This window comes from Parasteatoda tepidariorum, chromosome 12 (assembly GCF_982258835.1).
Source record: "Parasteatoda tepidariorum strain Cologne lab strain chromosome 12, Ptep-v5.0, whole genome shotgun sequence".
Taxonomy (NCBI): Eukaryota; Metazoa; Arthropoda; class Arachnida; order Araneae; family Theridiidae; genus Parasteatoda; species Parasteatoda tepidariorum.
In genome coordinates, this window is record NC_141766.1 from 55,924,512 (window position 1) to 55,948,786 (window position 24,275).

The window sequence follows — 24,275 nt, forward strand, 5'->3', positions numbered from 1 at the left end:
GTCTGATAAAGTTAAAGCAGTATTAAAATAAGTGATTCAAAACTTCACTAAAACAAGAAACTTATGGCATGAATTTGACCTAACTCATAAAATTGTAGCTAAAATTATAGTCTGAAATTTACCCGGCATAAGTGACTTAAGTTTCTCGGGTGGCTGATAACTTTACGGTACTAAAAATATTTTGCATACATAATTTCACTTAATGTTCCTTCCTTGTAAGAAGTGATCTGATCTAAAGTGATCTTTCAAAAAACATCTGAAATGATCTTTCAAGAAATATCCCTACAATGGAAGTCTTTAAACTTACTGTACCGGTTGTTATGGCTACCGGTTGCATTCATCTAGCCAGTTTTTACAAAAATGGCTAAAATTCACAGTTTTAAGGATTATTTTGTTGGAAGTGGTCTATTGATATCAACTTTTCCTTTACACAATTAAAACATTTCCCCATTTTCATTAGAACAGATAGTATCTTATATCTTGAGCTTAAACATCTAGATGGCTCAATAATAAAGACATTAGATTAGAATTACATTTGAATTAGTAATTAGAAAGAAGAAATTTTTTTTTTTTTGGAATTGGTTGGAGAAGATACTCTCCTTTTTCCAATCACTCACTCAATTAATATAGCAATAACATTTAACAATTAATATATCAATAACATTTAACAATAACATTTAACAATCGTATGATCAATTAAAAGGAAATAATACAGTGCCATATTTTATAAATATTGAATGCACTTGCATCGCAGAATTGAACTTTTCTAAACATAATTGTATCGAAGAAAAAAAAATTGTTTGAAAAATCTGATTAACTAACAATGTCATTTGTTAGCAAGAACATGGTATAATATTGAGATATTGAGATTAAGGTTTACAAATATTGAAAACCGGGTGCATTGCAGCATTGAACTTTTCTAAACATAATTGTATCGAAGAAAAAAAAAATGCTCGAAAAAACTGATTAACTAACAATATCATTTGTACGCAAGAACATGGTGTAATACTGAGATATTGAAATTAAGGTTCACTCATGAAAAATATGTGTATGATGCTTTGTAGTTAATATCCTGAGTATATATTATTAACCAATAATTATTTTGGATACTTTTTGGAAGAGGTGAAATTAAAGTGCTTTTCATGACATCATAATATGACATTTTATCCAAGCTCGAAGCCAATACACTGTTTTGGATGACAGTACGATTCCTACTTTGTGGCATTTTTAAAGGCTGGAATCATGTAACTTCCAGGAAAGTAACCGGGATGTACATCTCTAATTCTCTTGGTAGAGTATTAGGGGTCGTAAGTTAGATCCTGGCAGCCACCTAAACAACCAGTAAGAATGTGCACATTAAATCTGCCGTGGTTCTCTAAATCAAGCAAATGATGGATTGAAGCAAATAATCCAATGAATCGACACAACTTCCGCCGATATGCATCACTTTAAGGTGACTCTGTGACAGCGCCACCTAAAAAACCGGTAAGAAGATGCACGTTAAATCTGCCGTGGTTCTATAAATCAAGCAAATAATGGATTGAAGCAAATAATGCAATAATCGACACAACCTCCGCCGATATGCATCACTTTAAGGCGACTCTGAGACAGCGCACACCGGTAAGAATGTCCACGTTAAATCTGCCATGGTTCTATAAATCAAGCAAATAATGACTTGAAGCAAATAATCCAATGAATCGACACAACTTCCGCCGAAATGCATCCCTTTTGGCGACTCTGAGACAGCGCTTTACTGGCTTGTCAGCAAACATTTAAGGCAATAACTTCAGCCTCTGCTTTCGATTGTACCCATATATTTATTCCTGTTTTTGTATACCCTTTTATATTTGTTTGTGACTTGCCGTTGGAAATTAAAAAAAATTGGTTATGATATAGACGTTGGGAGAGAGAGTTACCAATTTAGGCACTACCTACATCGTTTGACCAGGGTTATAGTCTTGAAAAACAGGACCTGGTGCGTTGTTGGGTGTTGTATTACTTCAAGGTATTTGCTATGCTGCAAGGTCCCCCGTGAATTTGTATGGTAGCAAAATCGATTAATCCAAGTATGTTGGCTTACGTAGAGTTAAGATATGAACCCAATAATAAAACCTCTGGGACAAGTTAAATCACTGATATAAGGGGTTTAGCACCGATTTCGGAAACGATTCTTCGGTTTCCAAGTCAAGTGGGAAAAATAACAATATCTATCATACAAATACTTGTGAAAAGTATACTCCAGAGCCTTGAACTATTAAAAACATTGTTTTCAATTCATTTCAAAAATATTGTTAAAAATTTTGTTTTTATAATTGTCCAAATACTTATTGGTAAATAGCATATATTTTTAGAATCTTTTTTAAAAGTGAAATATAAGCAGTAAGCATATTAAGAGTCGCCAATTAATATTTAAATGAATAAAAAAAAACCGTATTAAAATCTGGCAAATGACTATAGAGAACTGCAGGCTAAAAAACACCATAGATTGCAGATGAATATGAGGATATTTCTAATAATCACATTCATCTCTATTTAGTTTACTCCTCAAATCAAATAGATTTTATTGTTTTTTTACTCGTCCTCCTCATTAAAATATTCACTAAATTTTGATACCTTTTGATAATGGTTTCATTGTTTACATATTCATGTGCTACCCCTGAGATATATAACATATTTACTTCCTTTTTTCGAAATCTTAAAAATGTATTTTAAGGGTGGTGATCACAGACCAGCTTGTATGTCATGTTTAACATGCAGTGTGAATGATAATAATAATATACGGGATGTATGTTAAATAGGACATTTAGGGTGCATGTTAAATACAACATATTGGGTGCATGATAAATATATCAAAAGGGGTGTATGTTAAGTGCAATATTCATGGTGCTTCGATACCCAGTATATAACTTACAGGATATTAAATTATAAAGCAACAGCAGTACCCAAGGAAATTTTCTTAATTTCGTGCATAATTTTGAAAAAATAAATAAATTTAAATTTTAGTGTCTCATAATTTTGACAATAGTATTCAAACTGATTTTCAAACCAGTTATGTCTAGCTCGATTTATTTTTAGTAAATATTTCTTAACTAAATTGAGACAGCAGACTTAACTTTTTTTTCACAGTATCTAGAATTCATATAGAAATTTTCCAAAGAGTGCCTTACTTAAGAAAATTTGGGAGAGGCGATTTTGGAACAAAACATCTCGCGACGATTTTGGTCAAAATCGTTTAGATTGTTACGATGTTTTTCAAATTCAGGCATTCTAGTTCTGATGCCAAGGAAATATTTTAAATTTCGATGATATCTCTTGAAAAAGTGTACATATCGAAAATATAAAGCTAATCGAATTTTTGTAGTCTAAATTCTTTATACAAATATGGTAATGTTCAAGACGTATTTTTCAACAATATAAAGGTTGCTTAAATGAAAAATGGACACATGTGAAAATTACTGGGGCGACAGAAGCGCCACTATTCAAGGTTTCAAAGGGAGGTAAGTGGATTATACCACTGACTGCATATGACTGATAAATTATTTCACATAAGAGCATTCAAAGTGAATGCAAGAACGAGATAAGGAACATGCGTTCAGATAAGCACAACTCTAAGAAGAATGATTTTATCTCTCTTATCTAACTTTATATTCACTTCATTACATTCATTTTATATTCAGTGCATAAATAATGCAGTTTGGTTGGAATGAATTTCAATCCGGCTTATGGCATTTCGGTCCCATTATTTCAGTACCGAAATTTCGGAATGTAATTTTTGTTCGAAAGTCATATTTTCATTTCATTGAGGAGTTTCGCAAGAAATCATCCTGATACAGAAGTACCCAATGACTAAAAGATGAAAGGATTAGTTCGATACTGGTCATTTAGATCAGAAGCTGACAAGAAAAGAGCCATTTTGGATATTAAATAACAAAAAGAGATTTAAACAAAAATTCTGCCTCCATGGACAAAAATACGCAAGAAAAACAACAATGGAGAGTGGCATTTCCAATTTGAACAGGAAAAATGGCATTTTAAACACTTATAGTAACGTCTAAAGTTTCACAGCTAAAACTAAATGTCAACAATTCATTTGATCTCTGTGATACTTAACTTTCTTTTCAGCTTTCAAACTGGTGCTTTTATAGGCTGTTCAACTTCGACGTGCGTGACTTAAACTTCTAGAGATCCAGTGTCCAATATATTGCACAACATTTGGTACAGATTTATCACTTGAAGTGTAAAATATTTTAAGAGCTTTTCTTCTGTTTGTCTGCCTTTACAAAACTATTGTCTATATAAAAATATAAGTGGATTTATCTTGCTGGTTGGAATTTTTTGTACAGTGAAAAATTATGGCGAAGAAAATTTGATTCAAATAAGCGTTTAAACAGATTTGTTCTTATTATCTGAATCTAGGAGCTTTTGTTTTATGTCCAAAAAAGGAAGAAATACTCAATAAAATACACTACCATACGCAAAAAATTAAAATGCATAATGTTTTATGTAATAATTAAAAAACTGAAAAAGCTAATTAAATTTAATTAATTGACTTTCTTAAGAAGTATTTTATTGACTTTTAGGTTTACTTTCTTCTAAGCTATATATTTCGGAGTGAAAATTGCAGTTTTTTAAACAATTATTTAAAGCTCGGGTCTTAGGTTAAACCGACTTTGTATAACAATGTTTTTTTGTATTAAATTTATATTATTTTGGAACTATGGTTATAGATTTTAAGGACGTACATTAAACTTGAAGCTCATTGTATCGTTTTATCGTTACTGAGGCAGGTAAGTGATGATTTTTTTTCAGGGTATAATACAATTGCTTTTCTAGTTAGCTATCTGTCGTTCCAGAAAATAGTACTACTAGAAATATCATATCTATAATTCTTTCTAAAGGATAACTAGAATACTGACTTTATTTATCTTTTTCAATTGTTGCTCTAACTAAGAGCAATCAAAATTGGAAGACTGTTAGTTAGTGATTAAAACGAACAAGTGAGTCCTTCTTAAATGGAATTATTTAAATTATGTTGTTTTGAATAGGCATCTGTACATTTTTTAACAAATTCCTCATTCTGAAGGAATATTTTGAATACTTTTTAAGGAATTACTTTTCATAGGAATAGTAGTTCCAGAATAAAACTGCATAGCACCAAGTTCTTACTTCATTTCTCGATGCGATTCTAATAATCAATTCTACGTATCAGACGATAAGTTTCGCAAGTGAAAAAACACATCAGAATGACGTCAACTACATATTCAAATATTTTACAAATTTGACGTCCTCCATATTCATCACAGCGGTAACAGACTTGAAGAAAAAGTAGGGCAGGCGCATCATGTAGGTAAAGAACTGCTTAGCAACCCATGGTCGGAATTGTCATCGCCGCTAGGGGCGCCTTGCTATTATGGACTTGCTGCTCATACGCATTAGAACCAGAACTTTCATTTAACAAAAATGGCTTAATTTTGTGTTCTCTAACAACTATTGTTAAAAATTGTATTTAAATACTCTCTGTAATAGCAATTTTACCGCAATTTACTGATTTAGCAACCAACTTGGCGAGTTCTGCAAAATAATCGCCAAATCATTGGACTACCATAAAACAGCTAAATTTGGACCTATTTGAATGCCATTTTCGACCAAATTAATAGAGGAAACGTAACTAAGATAACTTTTATAAATGAAACTGTCCGATCAAATGCGCATGAACATGCATCAGTATCAGGGGAAATTCTCTAACAACTACGGTAACATTTTCGGTCATAAGTTTCTATGCAATGCCCAATTATTTTGATGTGCCTTATTAAAAAGTTAGAGGAAACATAAGTTTCCTCTAACTTTGTACTGTTGCGCTGAATCACTCTCCTTATTTATAGTTGGTAAACTCATTGCTTCTTTAGGAGAATTGATTTATGAATGTGTGAATTAACTTACGGCAAAACTCAAGTGCAGAGTTCATCAGTGAAAACTGCGCAAAAATAGTGTCGTTTTATGTAGTGACGCTATTCATGCGCACATTTCACTATCGAAACATATCGCTTCGCTCATGAATTGGGGAGTATAATAAAAAAACTAACTATCACAATATCGATTCACATCAACAATAATTTTATGAATAAAGATGCCATTTTTAAAAGTGTTTAAGTTACTCACGAATGATATGTTTTCTTAAACAATGTTTAGTTATTTAAGAGATCACAGTTTCGTAGTTGCGTTTTCAGTCTCAATATCCATATCCAAAACAACATCAGGACATTCAATATTGATGGAGTCTCCTGATTGTGGTCGGGATTCTCCTGATTGATCACTATGGAAAGAAAATTGATCCGGGGATGTCAGGGTTCGCCGCCGAACGTGTTCCCGAAAATACCGTCGTCTTCTATCCTGTGGAATGCTTCGATGAGTTTCAGGATTAAATCTTGGAATTTCTTTTGGAATTTCTTCGTTATCCGGTGGAATGCTTCGATGAGTTTCAGGATGAAATCTTGGGATTTCTTTTGGTATTTCTTCTTTGACTGTGATCTCACTATTATCAATTTTGGAAGTACTGGCTTCGGCCTTTTCAGGTTCAAAGCATTCGTCATTTTCTTCTTCGATGGAATCATAAATGACATCATGAGTTTCTGGCACGCTTGGATATGGTTTATCACTAATTCTTTCTAGAAAATCAGGAGTGGGCGACATATAGCCTGGATAGTATTCTCGATTATCAACCCAAGATGGAAATTCTTCTTGTGGCTTTGCAGGATAATCGAAGTGGTCCTCATCCACACGTCTCCAAGGTAAAATTGTTTCAGTCAGGGTACGCTGGGGTTCAGGTTCAGTCTCTGTAAGAATAATGTACTTGTTAATTAACATAATCAACAGTTTAAAATAAGTTTCAACATTGTAAACGATAGGGTGCAAAATGAATGGTATTCTCAGCTAGTCCTATCTTCTTGACTGGGCTACACTAAGAGGTGGAGCCGAGTGTGAAGGTTGAACCATAATCAACAACTAATTAAAAATTATGCTTAATTTCTCTTAAGCACAATCAGAAAATGATTCCATTCTAAACAATCAACTGCACTTAAAGCAGGAAACTATATAACATACAGCTTATAATTCTATTAGCAAAGCAAAGTGCATAGCAGACACAAAAAATTCATAGTTTCTTTAAAGGAAGACCCTGAAACCAGATGATTCAATACAGTGTCTACAGTAAGGTAGTAAGCTTCTGTTCATTAACTGTTGTATTTAAAAATATTCATTAACACTACTGGGGTATGTTCAGTTACAGATCTGTTTATTTTATATTTTATAATTATAAATTCTCTTAATCAACATAAGTAAAATAAAAAGTTATCATTATTTAAATCATGTTTTACCTGAAATTATTCTTGAAAATACAAGTTTATTTTTAACATTTCCTTTAAATTTACAAAACTAAAACCTTAGAAGGGTAATTTCTTCTCTAGAGTTTTTTCTCATGCGGCGAAGCCTTAAATAAAGTTTAAAATTTAGAAACATAGACATTTTCTTATGACTTAAACTTGAATATTTTCCCGAAGTACCTTTTTGAGTACTTTAGGCTCTGTGAGTAGGTGTAGAATCTTTTTAGAATGTTCATTTTTGACATATATGCGATATGTTGCTATAAAAATATTTGGTTTTAAACTCTGTTCATATTATTTCTTTACATCTTATACATAGTAAAAATTTTGTATTATTTAAACTATGAAAATTAGTGAATAAAGTGTTTAAAGTTTATTTTCATCAACTATGATCCATAATTTACCAATGCAAGTTATAAATTTTATTTTTAGAATGATGCTCTAACGATAATTTTTCACATGGTTGGAAAAAACAATGTGTTGAAAAAAGAATGTGAAAAGAAAAAAATTCCTTGTTATTAGCGGCATTTTCTTTCCCAAACAAGCAATAGAAATATTTTATGATTAGGACTTAACCTGTTGGTGAAGTAGATTTTGCTATGAAAGAAATCACTCCATCATCTTCTTCTGAAGGAGTTGTAACAGTGACTTGAGGACGATTTGGACCTATAAATATTTCAATACAATGTTTCAAATAAGAATTTGGAAAAACTTAATGTTTAAATTTGCAAATATTAAGTCATAAATATGTTGACAGTTAAATAAAATTTTAATGCATATTGAAGATACTTCCTGTATCACTTGATGTAATTATCAAATTTTTAAACATTGAGCCATAATATTTTGATAATGAAATAAAATTCCATTATTACCTGCAACCCCTGATAAAATGATTAGATTTTCAAATATTAAGTTATCAATATTTTGATTATGAAATACAAAATATAATTCATTTTAAAGGAATTAACTACAATCCTTGATAAAATTATTGCATTTTCAAACATTAAGTCATTAATATTTTGATTAGGAAATTAAAAAAAATTATTTGATTTTAAAGGAATTACCTACAATATTTGATAAAATGAATGGATTTTAAAATATTAAGCCTTCAATATTTTAATTGTCAAATTAAGCATTTTATTTTACATTAAAGGAAATTCCATACAATATTTGATATAATAATAGAATTTTTAAATATTAAGTAATCAAAATTTTGAAAGACAAATAAAAGTTTCAGTTCATATCATGTTACCATCTGATATCTATGATAAAATAAACGGATTTTTCAAACATTAAGATAAAATTTATTTCGACTTTCAAATAAAAACTTTAGTAGATATTGCAGGAACATCCAGCAAGATATGATATAACAATTGGATTTTTAACTATTAAGTCATCAATAATTTGATTTTTAAAAGAACAAGTAGTTAGTATGGGAAATCAGAGATATATAATTCGACAGTTGTTACATCATACTAATCGAGATAAATAGGGGAGAGGGGGGCACATGTGAACATGGCATGTTTTACCAATATGATTTGAAAGAAAAAATCTTGAAAAATTTTCAATAGATGGTAGTTCTAGTCCTACCTCTCTGCCAAACTTTCAAAACAATGAGCCATTTTGTTGTTCTATTCTGACAATTTCCTTGTATCGGCTGGTGTTGTATATACTTTTATCACTCGCTTCTTCAAGTGAAAAATTAGTATAAATCAACTAATAAGCTAAAGTTAACTATTGAAGACCATTATGTGAACATTCAGGTACGTTCATGACAATTATTATTTTTTTTTTTACTTAATAAAAAATTCTTTATTTTTCAAGTTAGGTTTAAGAAAGATGATGGGGCACTTGTGAACAAAACATTTGGAGCTGATGTGAACAGCTTACATGTGCCCCTACATATTATTAAGATTATTATCCTCATGATATTATAAATTTAAAAAATATGTACGCATTTAAAATTATTATTATTTAATTTTCCATAATTAATTAATTAATTGTTAATTTTTTCTTTAAAAATTTATGGTTACTAATGATCATTAGTAAATTAAAAATTTACTAATGGTCAGGTAGAAAATGTTGACAATGATCTTAACAGTAGTGCCATCAGTACTTTTCCTACACCAAAATCAATCCGACCATTTCCAAGAGTCCAAGTGAGTAACTTAAAAAAACGAAAACGCGAAAAGGAAAAAATCACGCATATTAACTGATACACCTGAGAAAGATAGAATTGCTAAAGCTAGAAATGAAAAGATAGAAAAAATGAAAAAAAAGAAAAGAAAAAGAGTATCAGAGAAGAAAGAAAAAGGCCCATTACAACTTCTGAGGAACATGAAGTTGCGAAAAACCCAATTGACGAAATTAACCCAATAAACTCACATAAACAAATAAATCCAATAAATTCACGTAGTAAGCTACAACCCCTTCAGTATAATGTGTTTCTATATGTGTTATATTAAATATTTTTTTCATTTAAATACGATGATTGCTTTGTGTTTTTAATCTTGTTCATATGTGCCCCAGGCATGTTCACATGTGCCCCTATAGGGGGGCACATGTGAACAATTGAAGTCATTTTTCTAAAATATCATAAAGAAAATAAATATTTTATTGAAAAATCTCAAAAAATTCCATAAGACAAAGAAAAGACTATTTAAACACATGAACTTCTTAACTGTGAGAAATTGATTATATTTTTTGAAAAATGAAGAAATAAAAAAAATTGTTCACACGTGCCCCCCCCTCTCCCCTATAAAGTAGCAGCATAAAATGGGCAGTAAAAGTTAAAGAATCAATGATTTCCAAATATTTAAAGAACATGATACAGTGGTAAGCTCATTAATACTAGAATTTTTATTTTTAATGATGTGAATATTCTCCCGGAAGTCTAGATCAATGCATGAAATACATTTATGAATGATATCAGTTACGGAAAAATTGCATTATTATAAAGGGTAATCATCTGCGACTGCTCTCCTGCCTTAATTATTGAGTCCATATTTTGAGGGTCACGAACCCAAATCCGTTGAAAAAAAGTGTATTTATACAGAGAAAGTATGTTTTTGCGCCCGATTTCAAAACTCGTGTCCTCTATACAAATTAATTAGCACATTTAAGGTGAGGCAATTGAATTATTAACGTTGAGTTTTAGTACGCGAAAATCCGATCATTAGATCGAAAGATATTCAGGGTATTCATTTTGTTTACGTATTGTATTTTCTTATGGAGAATCCAAATCTGCAACAAAAAAAATGGGTAATCTTATTTAAGATTTTGAAGTTGCGCTTCACAAATTGTGTTAGGGATCGAGTTTGATTTTACTAGATATTCCTTTTAATCATCAATCGCGTCCATTTTTCTCTTTTCGTGAACCGAAATGCACCCTAGGTAAACTGGAATACTTTTTTCTCCAGATAACCAAATCCGCAAAATAAATATATAAATAAATAAATAAATAAATAAAGGGAGGTTACAGTTTAAGACCCTACTGTATAACACCGACAGAATTAGGTTGAGGCATCAAGTTTGATGCCATTCAAAAGAATTTTTTCTTTTAAATTGACAAACAAATTTTTTGATTTTTAAGATTTGTTTGAGATATTTGGATATTTACGCATTTCAGAAAACCCTGCGTTAAGAGCACAATGTAATACATTTAGAATTTTTGCAAAAATGATTGTGCTTAGGCTTTATTTTAGAAATAAAGTAATGGAAAAAAACTTTTTGTACCTGGACTTAGATACACTGTACTGATAGGTAGTACTTTATTATGATTGGTTGGAAGACTATTTAAAGCTTTCTTTTTCTTGCGAGATTTTTCACTAATAAGACGTCGAATCTGCAATCGCATATGATGATGAAACGGAGGATGCTTGGGCGAAGCTTCATCAAACTGTGAATGACTATAACGTCGAACCTATAAAATAATAAATTTGACTTTAATTTTACCGTAAAACACTGACTATTAAGAGTGACTTATGATATTATTGTCTATAAATAAAACAGAGAATTATAATAGAATAAATTAAATCGAACAAAAGAAACATGAAGACACCCTGCATGCATTTATGTCGAAGCTTTTCAGTGACTAACTAAGGTGTGAATCGTGCCCCTTTGTTCCAGTTCAATTTATTATAATTCTTTAATTTTTAAACAAATGTATTTAAAGACAAATTTTAGGCTTATGTTGCCTTAGCGCTTTTCCAAATTTGTTTTAGATTTTATTTTAATTTATTTCTGTTATATTTTGAAATTGATTCTTTGCCATAATTTTAATTAAAAATATGATTTTGTGTTGTTAATCTTAACTTTAAAAGTAGGAGGAAAAATTAATGGAATGCAAAAGGGAAATATTGCATATGTTGGATCATTTTTTTGCGAAAAATTAGTCAATTTTATAGTTTTGTCATCAATTAACCTTTCACTCTACGCATAACTGGACATAGATGTTACACCATGCTCAGTAAATATTGGCAAATTTTTTATATAAGGTTAGCCAAACTCAATTCTCCAATTTCATAGGTTTACTATGCAAAATGTAATAAATGTATTCATTAATAATGTATACACATTCATAGGTAATATAAGCAAGATTTCAACCTCACAAATGTTCGTAATGCGTTCCTTTTGTTATACGGCATACATTAAGTCTCAAATGCATTAGCAGTTTGCAGCGATTCCTATCAACTACTTTTAACGTTAGTCAAATAAAGAAACAAAGTTCAAACGCAAAAAATGTTTCGAATCTTATTGGTGCAAATCCTTTGCACGTCCGTCAGCGTACGCAATGAGAATGCCTCTGTGGCCGAGCATTAATAAGATCTACGTCTCATGCTCGGAAAAATCGATGAGAAATGGGTCGAATTGTTTCTGAGAAATCAAATTTTAAATATCTCACTTTTTAAAAATTCGATTTCACAGGAACTATAAAGCACTTCTTTGTGCCTGATTTCGTAATTTAAAATATCATCTGCATTAGCTAATTAGCATATTTGCGGCCACCCCCTCAAACCATTAAGATTTAGACCTAGAACATGAAGATCCAATCATTAGGTTGGTCCGTTTTTTGTTTCTCGCACTGTACTTAATCACTTGGAGGATATAAAAAAGCATTGATCACTTAAATCACAAACATTTGATAATTTCCTACCAATTCCTTACTCACTATCGAGAAAAGCATAGAGTTTGAAAGTTAGTTAAAGGAACAAATTCGTAAAAAGAGCTTTGGAATAAAAACTTATTACAAGTAAACATGAATTAAAACTTCTTAATATTTCCTCATATTTAACCAAGTCAATTTTTTTTATTCACAATCATTTTGAAAATTGGTTCAAATTAAATTCGCCCATTAAGTTTGTCTTTCAAAAGAAGTGAAGCAGTGATTATATTTCGAAAGTAGATTGTAGTCACTATATAAAAAAAAATGTAGTAGTAGTTGTGGTTAACTACAATTGTAATAAAGTAGTTGTAGTTAAATACATAGAAAATGTAGTTCTTCCGACCACTGGTATTGTAACCATTGAATGTGTGTACGTGTATTTTGTTGTATTATATCTGCTTATGCTCAAACCAAATTCAATTAAAATCTCTCGCGTGGTTTGGTTGTTAATGTTGCACCAAAGCTACATGAATGGGCTTGTTAGTCTGGAAATTACCACTAAAGAAAATTCGAAGTCCGAATCTGAAAATTCTTTTAATTTTGAACCCCAGAGAATCGTTAATTACCCAATCATTCTAATATTATTAAAAGTTACGAATAAAGTTATAAAAAGAATGTTCAATTTCTTACCCTCTTCGGAGGTTTAAACATGGCATCTTCCAGAATGTGATGAATTTCTGAATCTTTGAGATCCTTAAAACTTGGATTGTAAGTCAATTCAGCCACATCAATATTTAAGAGTGGAGGATCACTAATCAATCCATTGGGTTCCTCTGGAGTAGCAAGTCTGAAATGGTTAATATATTATATACATTATATATATATATATATATATATATATATATATATATATATATATATATATATATATATATATATATATATATATATATATATATATATATATATATATATATATATATATATATATATATATATATATATACACAGTCCAGTCACATTAATGTGACCTGTGACCACCTGTCAAAATCTAGAATAACCACCTTTGGCAGAACGAATCGCTACGAGACGTGCAGGAAGAGAGTCAATTAGGTTTCTGAAGATGTTCACTGGGATGTTGAGCCATGCCGACTCCAGTGCCGTGGCCAGCTGCGCTAGATTACGCGGTTGAGGATCCATGGCGCGAACAACCCGATCGAGGTGGTTCCACAGATTCTCGATTGGGTTTAAATCCGGTGAGTTTGCTGGCCAGGGGAGTACGGTAAATTCATCCTGGTGTTCTTTGAACCACGCACATGCACTGCGAGCTGTATGACACCTCGCATTGTCCTGGTGATAGATGCCATCATTCTGAAGAAAAATCATTTGCATGTAGGGGTGGACGTGGTCCGCAAGGACAGATATGTACTTGTACTGATCCATAGTGCCTTCCACAATGATGAGTGCACCCAGGAAAGCATTCCCCAAACCATAACACTTCCAGCCTGCAGCCTTCCGGCAATTGTTGCAGGGTGTTAGCTTTCAGACGTTTCACGCCGTATACGCCAACGTCCATCAGTCCCATGGAGCTAAAATGTGATTAATCGGAAAAAGCCACCTGTTATCACTCTGTGGACGTCCAGTTGCGGTACTGGCGTGCAAATTCCAGCCTTCGTCACCGATGTACAGCAGTCAGCATGGGTGCATTAACCAGGCGTCTGCTGCGGAGGCCCATGCGCAGCAACGTTTGCTGAACAGTTGTTGAGGATACACTCTTGGTATCCCCTTGGTTCATTTGGGCGGTCAGTTGCTCAACAGTTGCACGTCTATTCGTCTGAACGCATCTCCGTAGCTTTCGTTCGCCTCAGCCATCTTTGGCCCGTGGTGCACCACATGTGCCACATCGCTTGTTTTGTATAGTGCCATTTTGCCATGCACGGTATACTTTTACCACGGCGGCACGCGAACAGTTCACAAAATCAGTCGTTTCCGAAATGCTTCCACCCTTGGTCCGAAAGCCAATAATCATGCCCTTTTGGACGTCGGATAAATCGCTACGTTTCTGCATTGCGCCAACGACTGAAATGCTTTTCGATGCCCTAGGACATGCAATATATACACTACACTGTAATGTGCTGCCACATGCACTCTGTGATTGGTTATTTCACGTTGATGTCGAAAGTAGGTGATGGTCACATTAATGTGACTGGACTGTATATATATATATATATATATATATATATATATATATATATATATATATATATATATATATATATATATATATATATATATATATATATATGTATAATAGATTCAAGCATTGCGTAATTTTTCTATTGCATATTTTAAATCTACGTATGTTTTGGAGTTGAAATAAACAAACATTTGTTGTAAAAGAGTTTTTTTTAATATAGATTTTTAATATAGATTTAAATCGTCAGAAAATTGAAATTTAAGAATAATCATATAAAAGGAAGTTTTTGAAATCTAATCTTGGTTAAATTATGATTTATTTTATAAAATACATATTCAACGCATATTTTAATGAAAATATGCAAAACACTTGCAAAACGTTTATTAGAAATGAAGTCTAGTATGATAAACAACGTCGAAAAAAAGCGCGAGTCAAAGTCTCACTTCGAAATTGTTGCACCAAATTCGAGTTTCTATGCGAATTTGTTTAACCAGTTTCAGTTTTTTTTAAAATTTTGTAAAATTTTTTTCATTAAATTTTTTAGCAACAAATAGCGCACTCTAAAAGGGACGCAAATGCAAAATTTCACAGAAATATTGGCAGCTGATTCCATCTGTTAACCCATATTTAACCCAGAACATTTAACTCAGAATTTCACAAAAAAGCTGAAATAAAACCAAGAACAGGAATAGAGCGGTTGAAATTGTGATGAATTGTTTGTAATTAAAAATAGTAAGAGCAGTTTTTATTACTCTGAAAAACCAGCTATAAAGGGAATACTTTTGCTAACATTTTTTCCTACTTTCTGCAATGTTGCAGTTGCATCAAAAGCAAGGAAGAGAGTGCTTTTCGATCGAATGCTTTGAATTCGTGTATTTAACTCAAGAGCTTCGTAGAGCTAAGAGACCTGTATCTGCTCTGCTAATTGCGTACAGAAATCAACGCTTACAATCCAAGTCATGCCTTGCGTACGTTATTGGTTTAAGACCATGAGTCCCCTCCATCCCGCAATATAAAATATGCAGCAGTTTTATTGGTAATATAAGGTAAACGTCCCAACAAATAATATTCTTATTGCATGTTATTGCAATTTCGAAATTTAATAGTCAGTGATACATTTTTATTTTACACGGCGAGTATACACGTCTTACGCATCGCAACCGAGATTTTTGTATACACGTCAGATGAACTTAGCTGGTTAAATATAAAAATTTTGGCCCTTTGAACAAAAATTCATTTAGTCAGATGGTTTACTATGGGTATTGAGTTCCATTCTGTGGTTTATTTTCAAGCTAAAACGTCATTTTCGCAGTTATTTTGTCTCGCAGTGGACTGATCGTTAAGACACGGTTTCCAGCAGATCACCAAAGTCAAGCATCGCTGGCTACGGTCAGTGTGAGGGTGAGTGACCACTTGCATCAGTCTGCGAAGGGACCGAGGGTGTGCGGTATTGGTCCTCGCTAAATTGTTCTACCGTAAAGTGCTCGACTTTGCGTGCAGGTCGTTGGGCTACCGAAGTTGGAGTGAAGAGGATCAAAATTGCAATGGCATGTCTTCGGATCATCTTCAGGGATGTTTTCCAGACCGTCGCCGATAGCCCATTGTGCAGCTCTAGTGCAACGTAAATGAACTACTACTACTACTTCGCAGTTATTTTGACGTTTGTTATTTATTGAAAAGGGCTGCCCGAACCAGCGTAATATTTTTAATACGTTTCTCACCTATGAAGTATTATTTTAGAGCTGTATTTCAAGCTCTGTCGCCAAGGAAAATAAAACAACTATAGTTTAGTACCTTACACTTGAAGCGAAGCAATGACTTTAAACTATATGTATAATCTTGCCGTGAAGAGTTACCTGGGCTTTAGCGCAGTCAAATAACTTAAATATTGTAAGTTAATAAACTTTCATAAAAATTGCCAATTCGGTGACATTTTCCCCCCTGGATCAAAGTTATCAAAATGCCTTATCCTCAGTTTTTGTAAATTTTTTTGAGCCCAGGTAATTGATGTAATCGACTTCAATCGCCTTTCCTTTTCACAAAACTGTGGCTTTTCTACATATTGACGCTTTGCGCCATTTTGAAATTAAGCTTGGTTTTAGATAGGCGAAACTTGATCTAACTGTCATGAGTAACAGTTGCAAACTCACAGCAGTTATAAAAATAATATATTATTCGTAAAAAAGCATCATTTCATATTACGACGGAGTCTTCGAAACACTGCCTTAAAGGATACGTTAATGCAAAAACGTGGAACATAGCCACGTTTTTTAATTTCCAGTTTAATTGGTTTCTGTTTTGCTTTTTTAAGGATTTCTGCATTGCAAAATTTATGGAACCATTGCAAAAGTATAATAAGGTTTTGCTTGGAGCCCTCAGGGCAATAGAAAAAGAGGAAGGCCTAAAAATACTTTGTGCAGGACCATGCTAAGTGAATTGAAAACAATAAGAAGAACAAGGAGAGAGGCTAAATATTTCGCTGAAAGAGAGTGAGATGGAGAGCAATGATAGAAGCCATTATCTCCAATTAGGAATGAACAGGAATATGTTTGTATGTATGTTATATTAAAAAACATTGCGTTATTACTAAGTAAGTTTAATAACTCTTTTCATAGCAAAGCATTCCTTTGTAAAAATTGGTGAAGTAATTTTTAGCTGCGAGTTAATATTTTAATTTTAATTTTTATAACCGTCGTTGAACAGCAGACCCGATTTTATGGGTTTGAGACTATTAATGTTCAACTCCGTAGCCTTGTAATTTTGAACCCAATCCAAAAGACAAGGGAACTCATGGATCGAGTATTGTGAGGACTTTTCATGGAGCTAACCCGCATTTGCGTTACATGGAGAGGAAGACCACGAGAACCTCCCACGGTTAGCCTGACGGCAAGGGGACTCCAACCCATGATCCGCCTACCACTGAGGATATTTCACGTCAGCACTGTGTCAGTTTAAGCCGGATGCAGAATTCGTAACGACCAGCCATCGCCGGGATCGAACCCAGGTTCACCTCATTGGAAGGCGAACGCTCTATCCCCTGAGCCATTGCGGCTCGCGAGTCAATATTTAGGATATTTTTGTGCATTCTCGTTATAACGACCTTATGTCATTGCACCCGTTTTTGCCCAGACCACGAGGGTCTTTATATCAGGCGTAAAAGTAAAGTATTTTCAAATCAAATATTATCATGAAAAAATGATATATTTTACAAATAGTATAAATATTTGAAATTATTTTCAATAAAAGAATCCGCAAAATTAGTGATTAAATTGCTGAACAAAATATCAAACCTAATTTGATAGTTAAATTGAATATTTAATTTTATTTTATTTTATAACAGTCGTTGAACTTCCGATCCAATTTTCTGAGTTTACGACTACTAATATTCAACTCCGTAGTCTTGTAATTTAGAACCCAATCCAGAAGATAAGGGAGCTCCTGGATCAAGTAACTGGTTGTTGTAGTTGCAGTTCATTTACGTTGCACTAGAGCTGCACAATGGGCTATTGGCGATGGTCTGGTAAACATCCCTGAGGATCATCCGAAGACATGCCATCACAATTTTGATCCTCTGCAGAGGGGATGGCCCCCCTACTTCGGTAGCCTGACGACCTTCACGCGAAGTCGAGCGAAGTTTACGACTACTAATATTCAACTCCGTAGTCTTGTAATTTACAACCCAATCCAGAAGATAAGGGAGCTCCTGGATCAAGTAATTGGTTGTTGTAGTTGCAGTTCATTTACGTTGCACTAGAGCTGCACAATGGGCTATTGGCGATGGTCTGGTAAACATCCCTGAGGATGATCCGAAGACATGCCATCACAATTTTGATCCTCTGCAGAGGGGATGGCCCCCCTACTTCGGTAGCCCGACGACCTTCACGCGAAGTCGAGCACTTTACGGTAGAACAGTTTAACGAGGACCAATACCGCTCACCGTCGGTCCCTACGCACACTAATCCAAATGGTCACGCACCCGCACACTGACCGCAGCCAGTGATGCTTGACTTTGGTGATCTGCTGGGAACCGCGTCTTAACGATCAGTCCACTAAGGCACGGATCAAGTAATTGGAGAAATTTGCCTACGTGGAGGACGTTTTGATGGATCTAACCCGCATTTGCATTGCATGGCGAGGATAATAGCGAAAATCTCTTACGGTTAGCCTGACGGAAAGGGACTTTAACTCATGATCCGTCTACCACTGATGATATTTTACGTCAGCACAGTGGTCAGTGCAAGCTGGATGCGAAGTTTGTATCGACCAGCCAGTGCTGGGATTCGGACCCGATTCACCTTTTTGGAAGGTGAACTCTCTGTACCCTGAAACATCAAGGTTCTGAACATAAAATCGTATGATAAATAAAAGGGTTATTAAAGTTCGATTTCATTTGTGAAATAATCAATTACGAACAACGAAATTAAACAATTCAACAACGCAAACAACATTTGGTGGGACAATAACGAGCAGCCAGTCTGTTAATTACTTGCAAATAAAGTACTTTATTTGATTCTGTTTTCGCACAATTTGTTTTACGTAAATAGGTTTTTCTGGTAGTGTTATACACGTGCAATTGAAGTAAATTGACAACGGAAATAAAATAAGAACAACTCCCACTGATTAAACATAAAGAAAAAATCATTTTATATTGGGTAATGACAGATCGCAAAATCAGAATCCAAGTTTTTACGCATTCCCCTTTAGTTCAATTTTTCAAAAATAGATCATACTTAAGAAAGTCCTTGCGCTGAAAATGCAAAAGAGTTATTATTTATCCGAGTTTAAAGGTTTTCAAGGACATATTTAAGTGTTCTTTTCTAAAGGGTTCCGTTTCTTCTTCTTCAAATAAAGATATTTTTATAAACAGGTATATTAAGATTGCTTAAGGGTTTTCTTTTAATAACTAAAGATTTATGGATAATATCAGTTCTCCCACAGCTTCGAACTTATATTTTTCATTGAAAAGTGTGCTTTCGATTTGGATATTGCACTGTAATATAAATTTTCATAATGAATTTCCATAAATATCGAAAAATAGCACAGTAATGATATAATTACGTTCCATATTTATATTTCTTTTATATTTTGATACCTCCTATGTCTTCGATTTCAAATTTTCAGTTAAAAACTTACAGTTCGATTTAAAAATTATATTTAGGAATAATTTTGCTCTCAATTGCATAATAAAATCGTAAAATCACTCGACAATGATACAAAAATGTATAGATATTTGCTTATATTATAATATAATCTGTCTTGTGCCTTCAATTTTTAAATTTTCCGTTGAAAACAATGTGCTTACTTGGAAATTACGCTTAGAAATAATTCTCTATTGCATTCGAATAAAAATTATCTTAAAATCACAGAATTATTATACAAAGACTTTTCAGACAATTTAGAAAACAATATTTAGAATCCTTTAATTTATATGAAGTACATATATTAATTCGCCGACCAGGTGGCCGAGTGGTTAGCGTGCCTGACTGCTGAGCCGATGGTTGCGGGCTCGAACCCCGCTCAGGGCATGGATGTTTCTTTCTCTCTCACTGTGCTCTAATGTCCTTTCTTCTGTGTGAATGTAACCCGCTCTATAAACGGGTTTGTGGTTGTATGACGTGGGCGACGCTACTCCACCTCCGTGGCTTAGCCACAGGTGCTCGCTTGGTAACGATAAGAGAGTAGCAATTCTGGCATTTCTGAGGCCAATGGGAAATAGACCCAAGTGCCTGACATTAACCAAAAAAAAAACATATATTAATTTTTATTTCTAAGTTTTGGTTTATAGTTGCTGCTTAAAGTAATTTCTTGTTATTTATTTGCAATCAAATTTACTAGCAATAAAAAAAAGTTTTCTTACAAAAAAGATCTTCACGCAATATAAGTGATAAACTACACTTTATAAAGAATAGGCACTTAAACATGAAAGTGTTACTTAGAGTTGTTTCCATATAGTTACTTTACTGACCAAAATTTTTATACGATAACTGCAAAATATCCAGCATTGCATTGCATTGTCTCTTATTTATTTAGTTCACCAAAAACACTCTCTTGAACATTTGAAAATATGGCTTATCATGTATTGAACCAAATGGTAAGGTATTTTAGTTATTACGTCAGAGGAAGTTGAATTGTTTCTTATGTCAAAGTTCAATATGAATGGTTAACTGAACGTGAACAATAACAAGCTTTCTAAAACCGGAAGAAATTTAGAAAACATCCGGTTTATCCCTCCGGTAATGTGTTAACCGGTAATGTCCGGTAATGTGTTATATTTACGCGGTAATGTGTTAACAGGCTTAATATTATAGGAAAATTTTATTATTGTGATTTATGTTTACATTTACACTTAATTTTACCATTCATAAGAGTCTCTGTAATTTAATCCTAACAGGTCTTGATCATAAAATAAAATTAATATCACAGCAGAAGTAAAGTGTAAGGTCCCGCAGTGGACTGATCGTTAAGACACGGTTCCCAGCAGATCACCGAAGTCAAGCATCACTGGCTGCGGTCAGTGTGCGGGTGGGTGACCACTTAGATCAGTCTGCGTAGGGACCAAGAGTGTGCGGTATTGGTCCTCGTTAAACTGTTCTACCGTAAAGTGCTCGACTTCGCGCGCAGGTCGTCGGGCTACCAAAGCGGGGGTGCCATCCCTTCCGCAGAGGATCAAAATTGTGATGGCATGTCTTCGGATCATCCTCCGGGATGTTTCCCAGACCGTCGCCAATAGCCCATTGTGCAGCTCTAGTGCGACGTAAAGTAACAACAACAACAACAAAACACTACAAGTATAATAATATTGGATGGCGTGTTTTGTCAAACTTTTAGGCGTAAAATAGAGTTGGAAATATTAACCCGGAAGTCTTACGGCAAATTTTGACAACCAGCGCCATCTGCGCTTTGCTTTATACTTTCAACCATCGATAAAAATTTGGTATCAAAATTTCTGAGAAATGAAAATTAAAAACGCTTTCTTGAACAATTAGAAGATGTGACTTATCATTATATTATCCCAAATCGTAAGATATGAGAGCTTTTAAATTAGATAGTTTTTTTTACGTCAAAGTTCAATATAAGAAACTGGTAGCAAAATCTCTTTTAAGTGAAAAAAATAATAATATACTATTTTTATTTAAATAATAGATTTTTTGAAGATTTTAAATCACTATTTATGCAGTCTATTTTTATAATATACACAGTTATACACAGTCCCTTATACACAGATCACAACCTACGTGAAATAACCAATCTCAAAAGGCAGCGCATTGCAATCGTAAGCGCAATGCAGAACTGGGGCGATTAATCCTGTGGTGTGAACTACAACTATAAATATTAAATACCAATTCACTAGTATATAAGACATGTTGACTTGATTCCATCTCGAGGTACCTTTTGACAGATGATAGTTGACATAGTCGATAATTATATTCCCTTCAATCCGATGTCCAAAAGAGCATTTGCTGTTGGTCCAAGGGTGGAAATATTTCCGAAACAGTTAATTTTGTAAACTGTTCTCTTCCCGCCGTGGTAAAAGCATACCATACATAGAGAAATGACACCAACCAAAATCAGCAACGTGGACAATGTGGTGCACCACGAGCCATAGATTACTGAGTTGAGCAACGGCTGCGGAGACTCGCTCGGTCCAATAAACGACAAACTGTCGAGGAAATAACCGCCCAAATGAACCAAGAGGCTACCGACTGTTTGTCCTCAAGGACGGTTCAGCGAATGTTCCTGCTTAGGCACCTCCTAAGCAGATGCTTGGTTAATGTACATATGCTGACTGCAGTTCATCAGCGAAAAAAGTTCGAATTTGAGCACCAGTACTCCATCTGGACCTTCACTGAGTGGCAATAGGTTGTTTTTCCATTGAATCACTTTTTATGCTCCATCGGACAGATGGACGTTGGCGTATATAGCTTGAAACGCTAGCAAACAAACACCTAGCAATGATACCCGGGTGGATCCAAGTTGACGGAGGGAGCATTATGGTCTGGAGAATGTTTTCGTGGCAGGCTTTGGGTGCACTCAGTATTGTGGAAGGCAGAATGGATCAATACAAGTATGCAGATGTCCTTGCTGACCATGTCCACTCCTGGATACGAATTGTTTTTGCTCAGGGAGATGGTATTTATCAGCAGGACAATGTGATGTGACATATAGCTCGCAGTGTATTCGCGTGTTTCGAAGACCACCAGAATGAGTTTACGTACTCCCTCTGCCAACAAATTCCCTGAACTCAAACTCAATCAAGAATCCGTGGCATCACCCCCAGGGGTTTTTTCGCGCCATGGATCCTCAATCGCGTAACCTAGAGTAGTTGGTCACGACGATTAAAGTCGGCAGGGTTCAACATCCCAGTGAGAGCCTTTTACGAGCCTAGTTGACTCTCTTTCCGCACGTCTCGTTGCCATCAGCTCTGCTAAAGGTGGTTAATCTGGCTTTAGACTGGTGGTCACACTAATGTAACAGGACTGTGTAAAAGATTATATCGCGATACATTCATATATATATATATATATATATATATATATATATATATATATATATATATATATATATATATATATATATATATATATATATATATACGCTCCCGTGCCGCAGGTCCTGGGTTCGATTCTCGGGCCGGGCAAGGTTGACTCAGCCTTTCATCCCTTCAGTGGGTCGATAAATGAGTATCACGCATGCTTGGGAACTAAACTCTGGAGGCTCCGCGTTCGGCTGACCAATTAACCGGAACATCTGCTCCTGCACCCCAGAGCCCAAGGTCAAGAAAACTGAGATGGGCACAGTGGACCCTGGCCCTCTATGAGCTGTCGTGCCACTGAGTTTTTATATATATATATATATATATATATATATATATATATATATATATATATATATATATATATATATATATATATATATATATAAATAGTTGCTTTCTATTATACAATAATGATTCAAGAAGGAAATTCTGTTTATTAAAGCTACGGACATACTTCTTTTTTTAAAATAGGAAGATTTTAATAAAATAAATATAAATTTTGGTCACCTAAATATCACTGATTTAATAATCATCAACAGAAAAATATTTTGAGGATGCAGCTAACCTTATTTTCCATTCCTTATCGGTTCTGTGATTTGTAGAGAAATTTCAGCATTGAGAATCTCAAATAGCACTTGTCTGTTTGCTATGCAAAGTCTTTAATGACACCAAACTTTGTCACCTCGAAGTGAACACCGAAGTCAAGCATCACTGGCTGCGGTTTGTAGGTGGATGGCCTCTTTGAACAGCCAGCGTAGGGACGGAGGGCTCTCGGTATCGGTCCTCGTTAAACTGTTCTACCGTAAAGTGCTCGACTTCGCGAACAGGTCCTCGGACTTCCAAAGTGGAGGTACCATCTGCAAATCCGAAGATCAAAACTGCGATTTCATGTCTTTGGATCATTCTCAGGGATGTTTCCCAGACCGTCTTTAATAGCCCATTGCAGCCCCCTAGTGCGACGGAAATAAAGTACCTACCTATAAAATTTTTTCCTTCACTCGGTGAAGTGAGGTAAACTTCAAAACCTTAAATAGGAGGGCCTATTTTTATTGCAGACTT

The 24,275-nt window shown here is 34.0% G+C and overlaps 1 protein-coding gene across 1 annotated transcript in view; it reads right to left on the minus strand.

The window, feature by feature from the left end:
- Nucleotides 1–6,093: 6,093 nt before the first annotated feature.
- LOC107452408 (Na(+)/H(+) exchanger protein 2) overlaps nt 6,094–24,275 on the minus strand; it is a 170,019-nt gene continuing 151,837 nt past the window's right edge. Inside the window, exons 9-12 of the mRNA XM_043049487.3 lie at nt 13,174–13,330; nt 11,115–11,301; nt 7,956–8,045; nt 6,094–6,833 (exon numbers count right to left, since the gene is read on the minus strand). Of these exons, the coding sequence (XP_042905421.1) occupies nt 6,202–6,833; nt 7,956–8,045; nt 11,115–11,301; nt 13,174–13,330 (1,066 nt within the window). The 3' untranslated portion in view covers nt 6,094–6,201. The remainder of the gene's footprint in view (nt 6,834–7,955; nt 8,046–11,114; nt 11,302–13,173; nt 13,331–24,275) is intronic.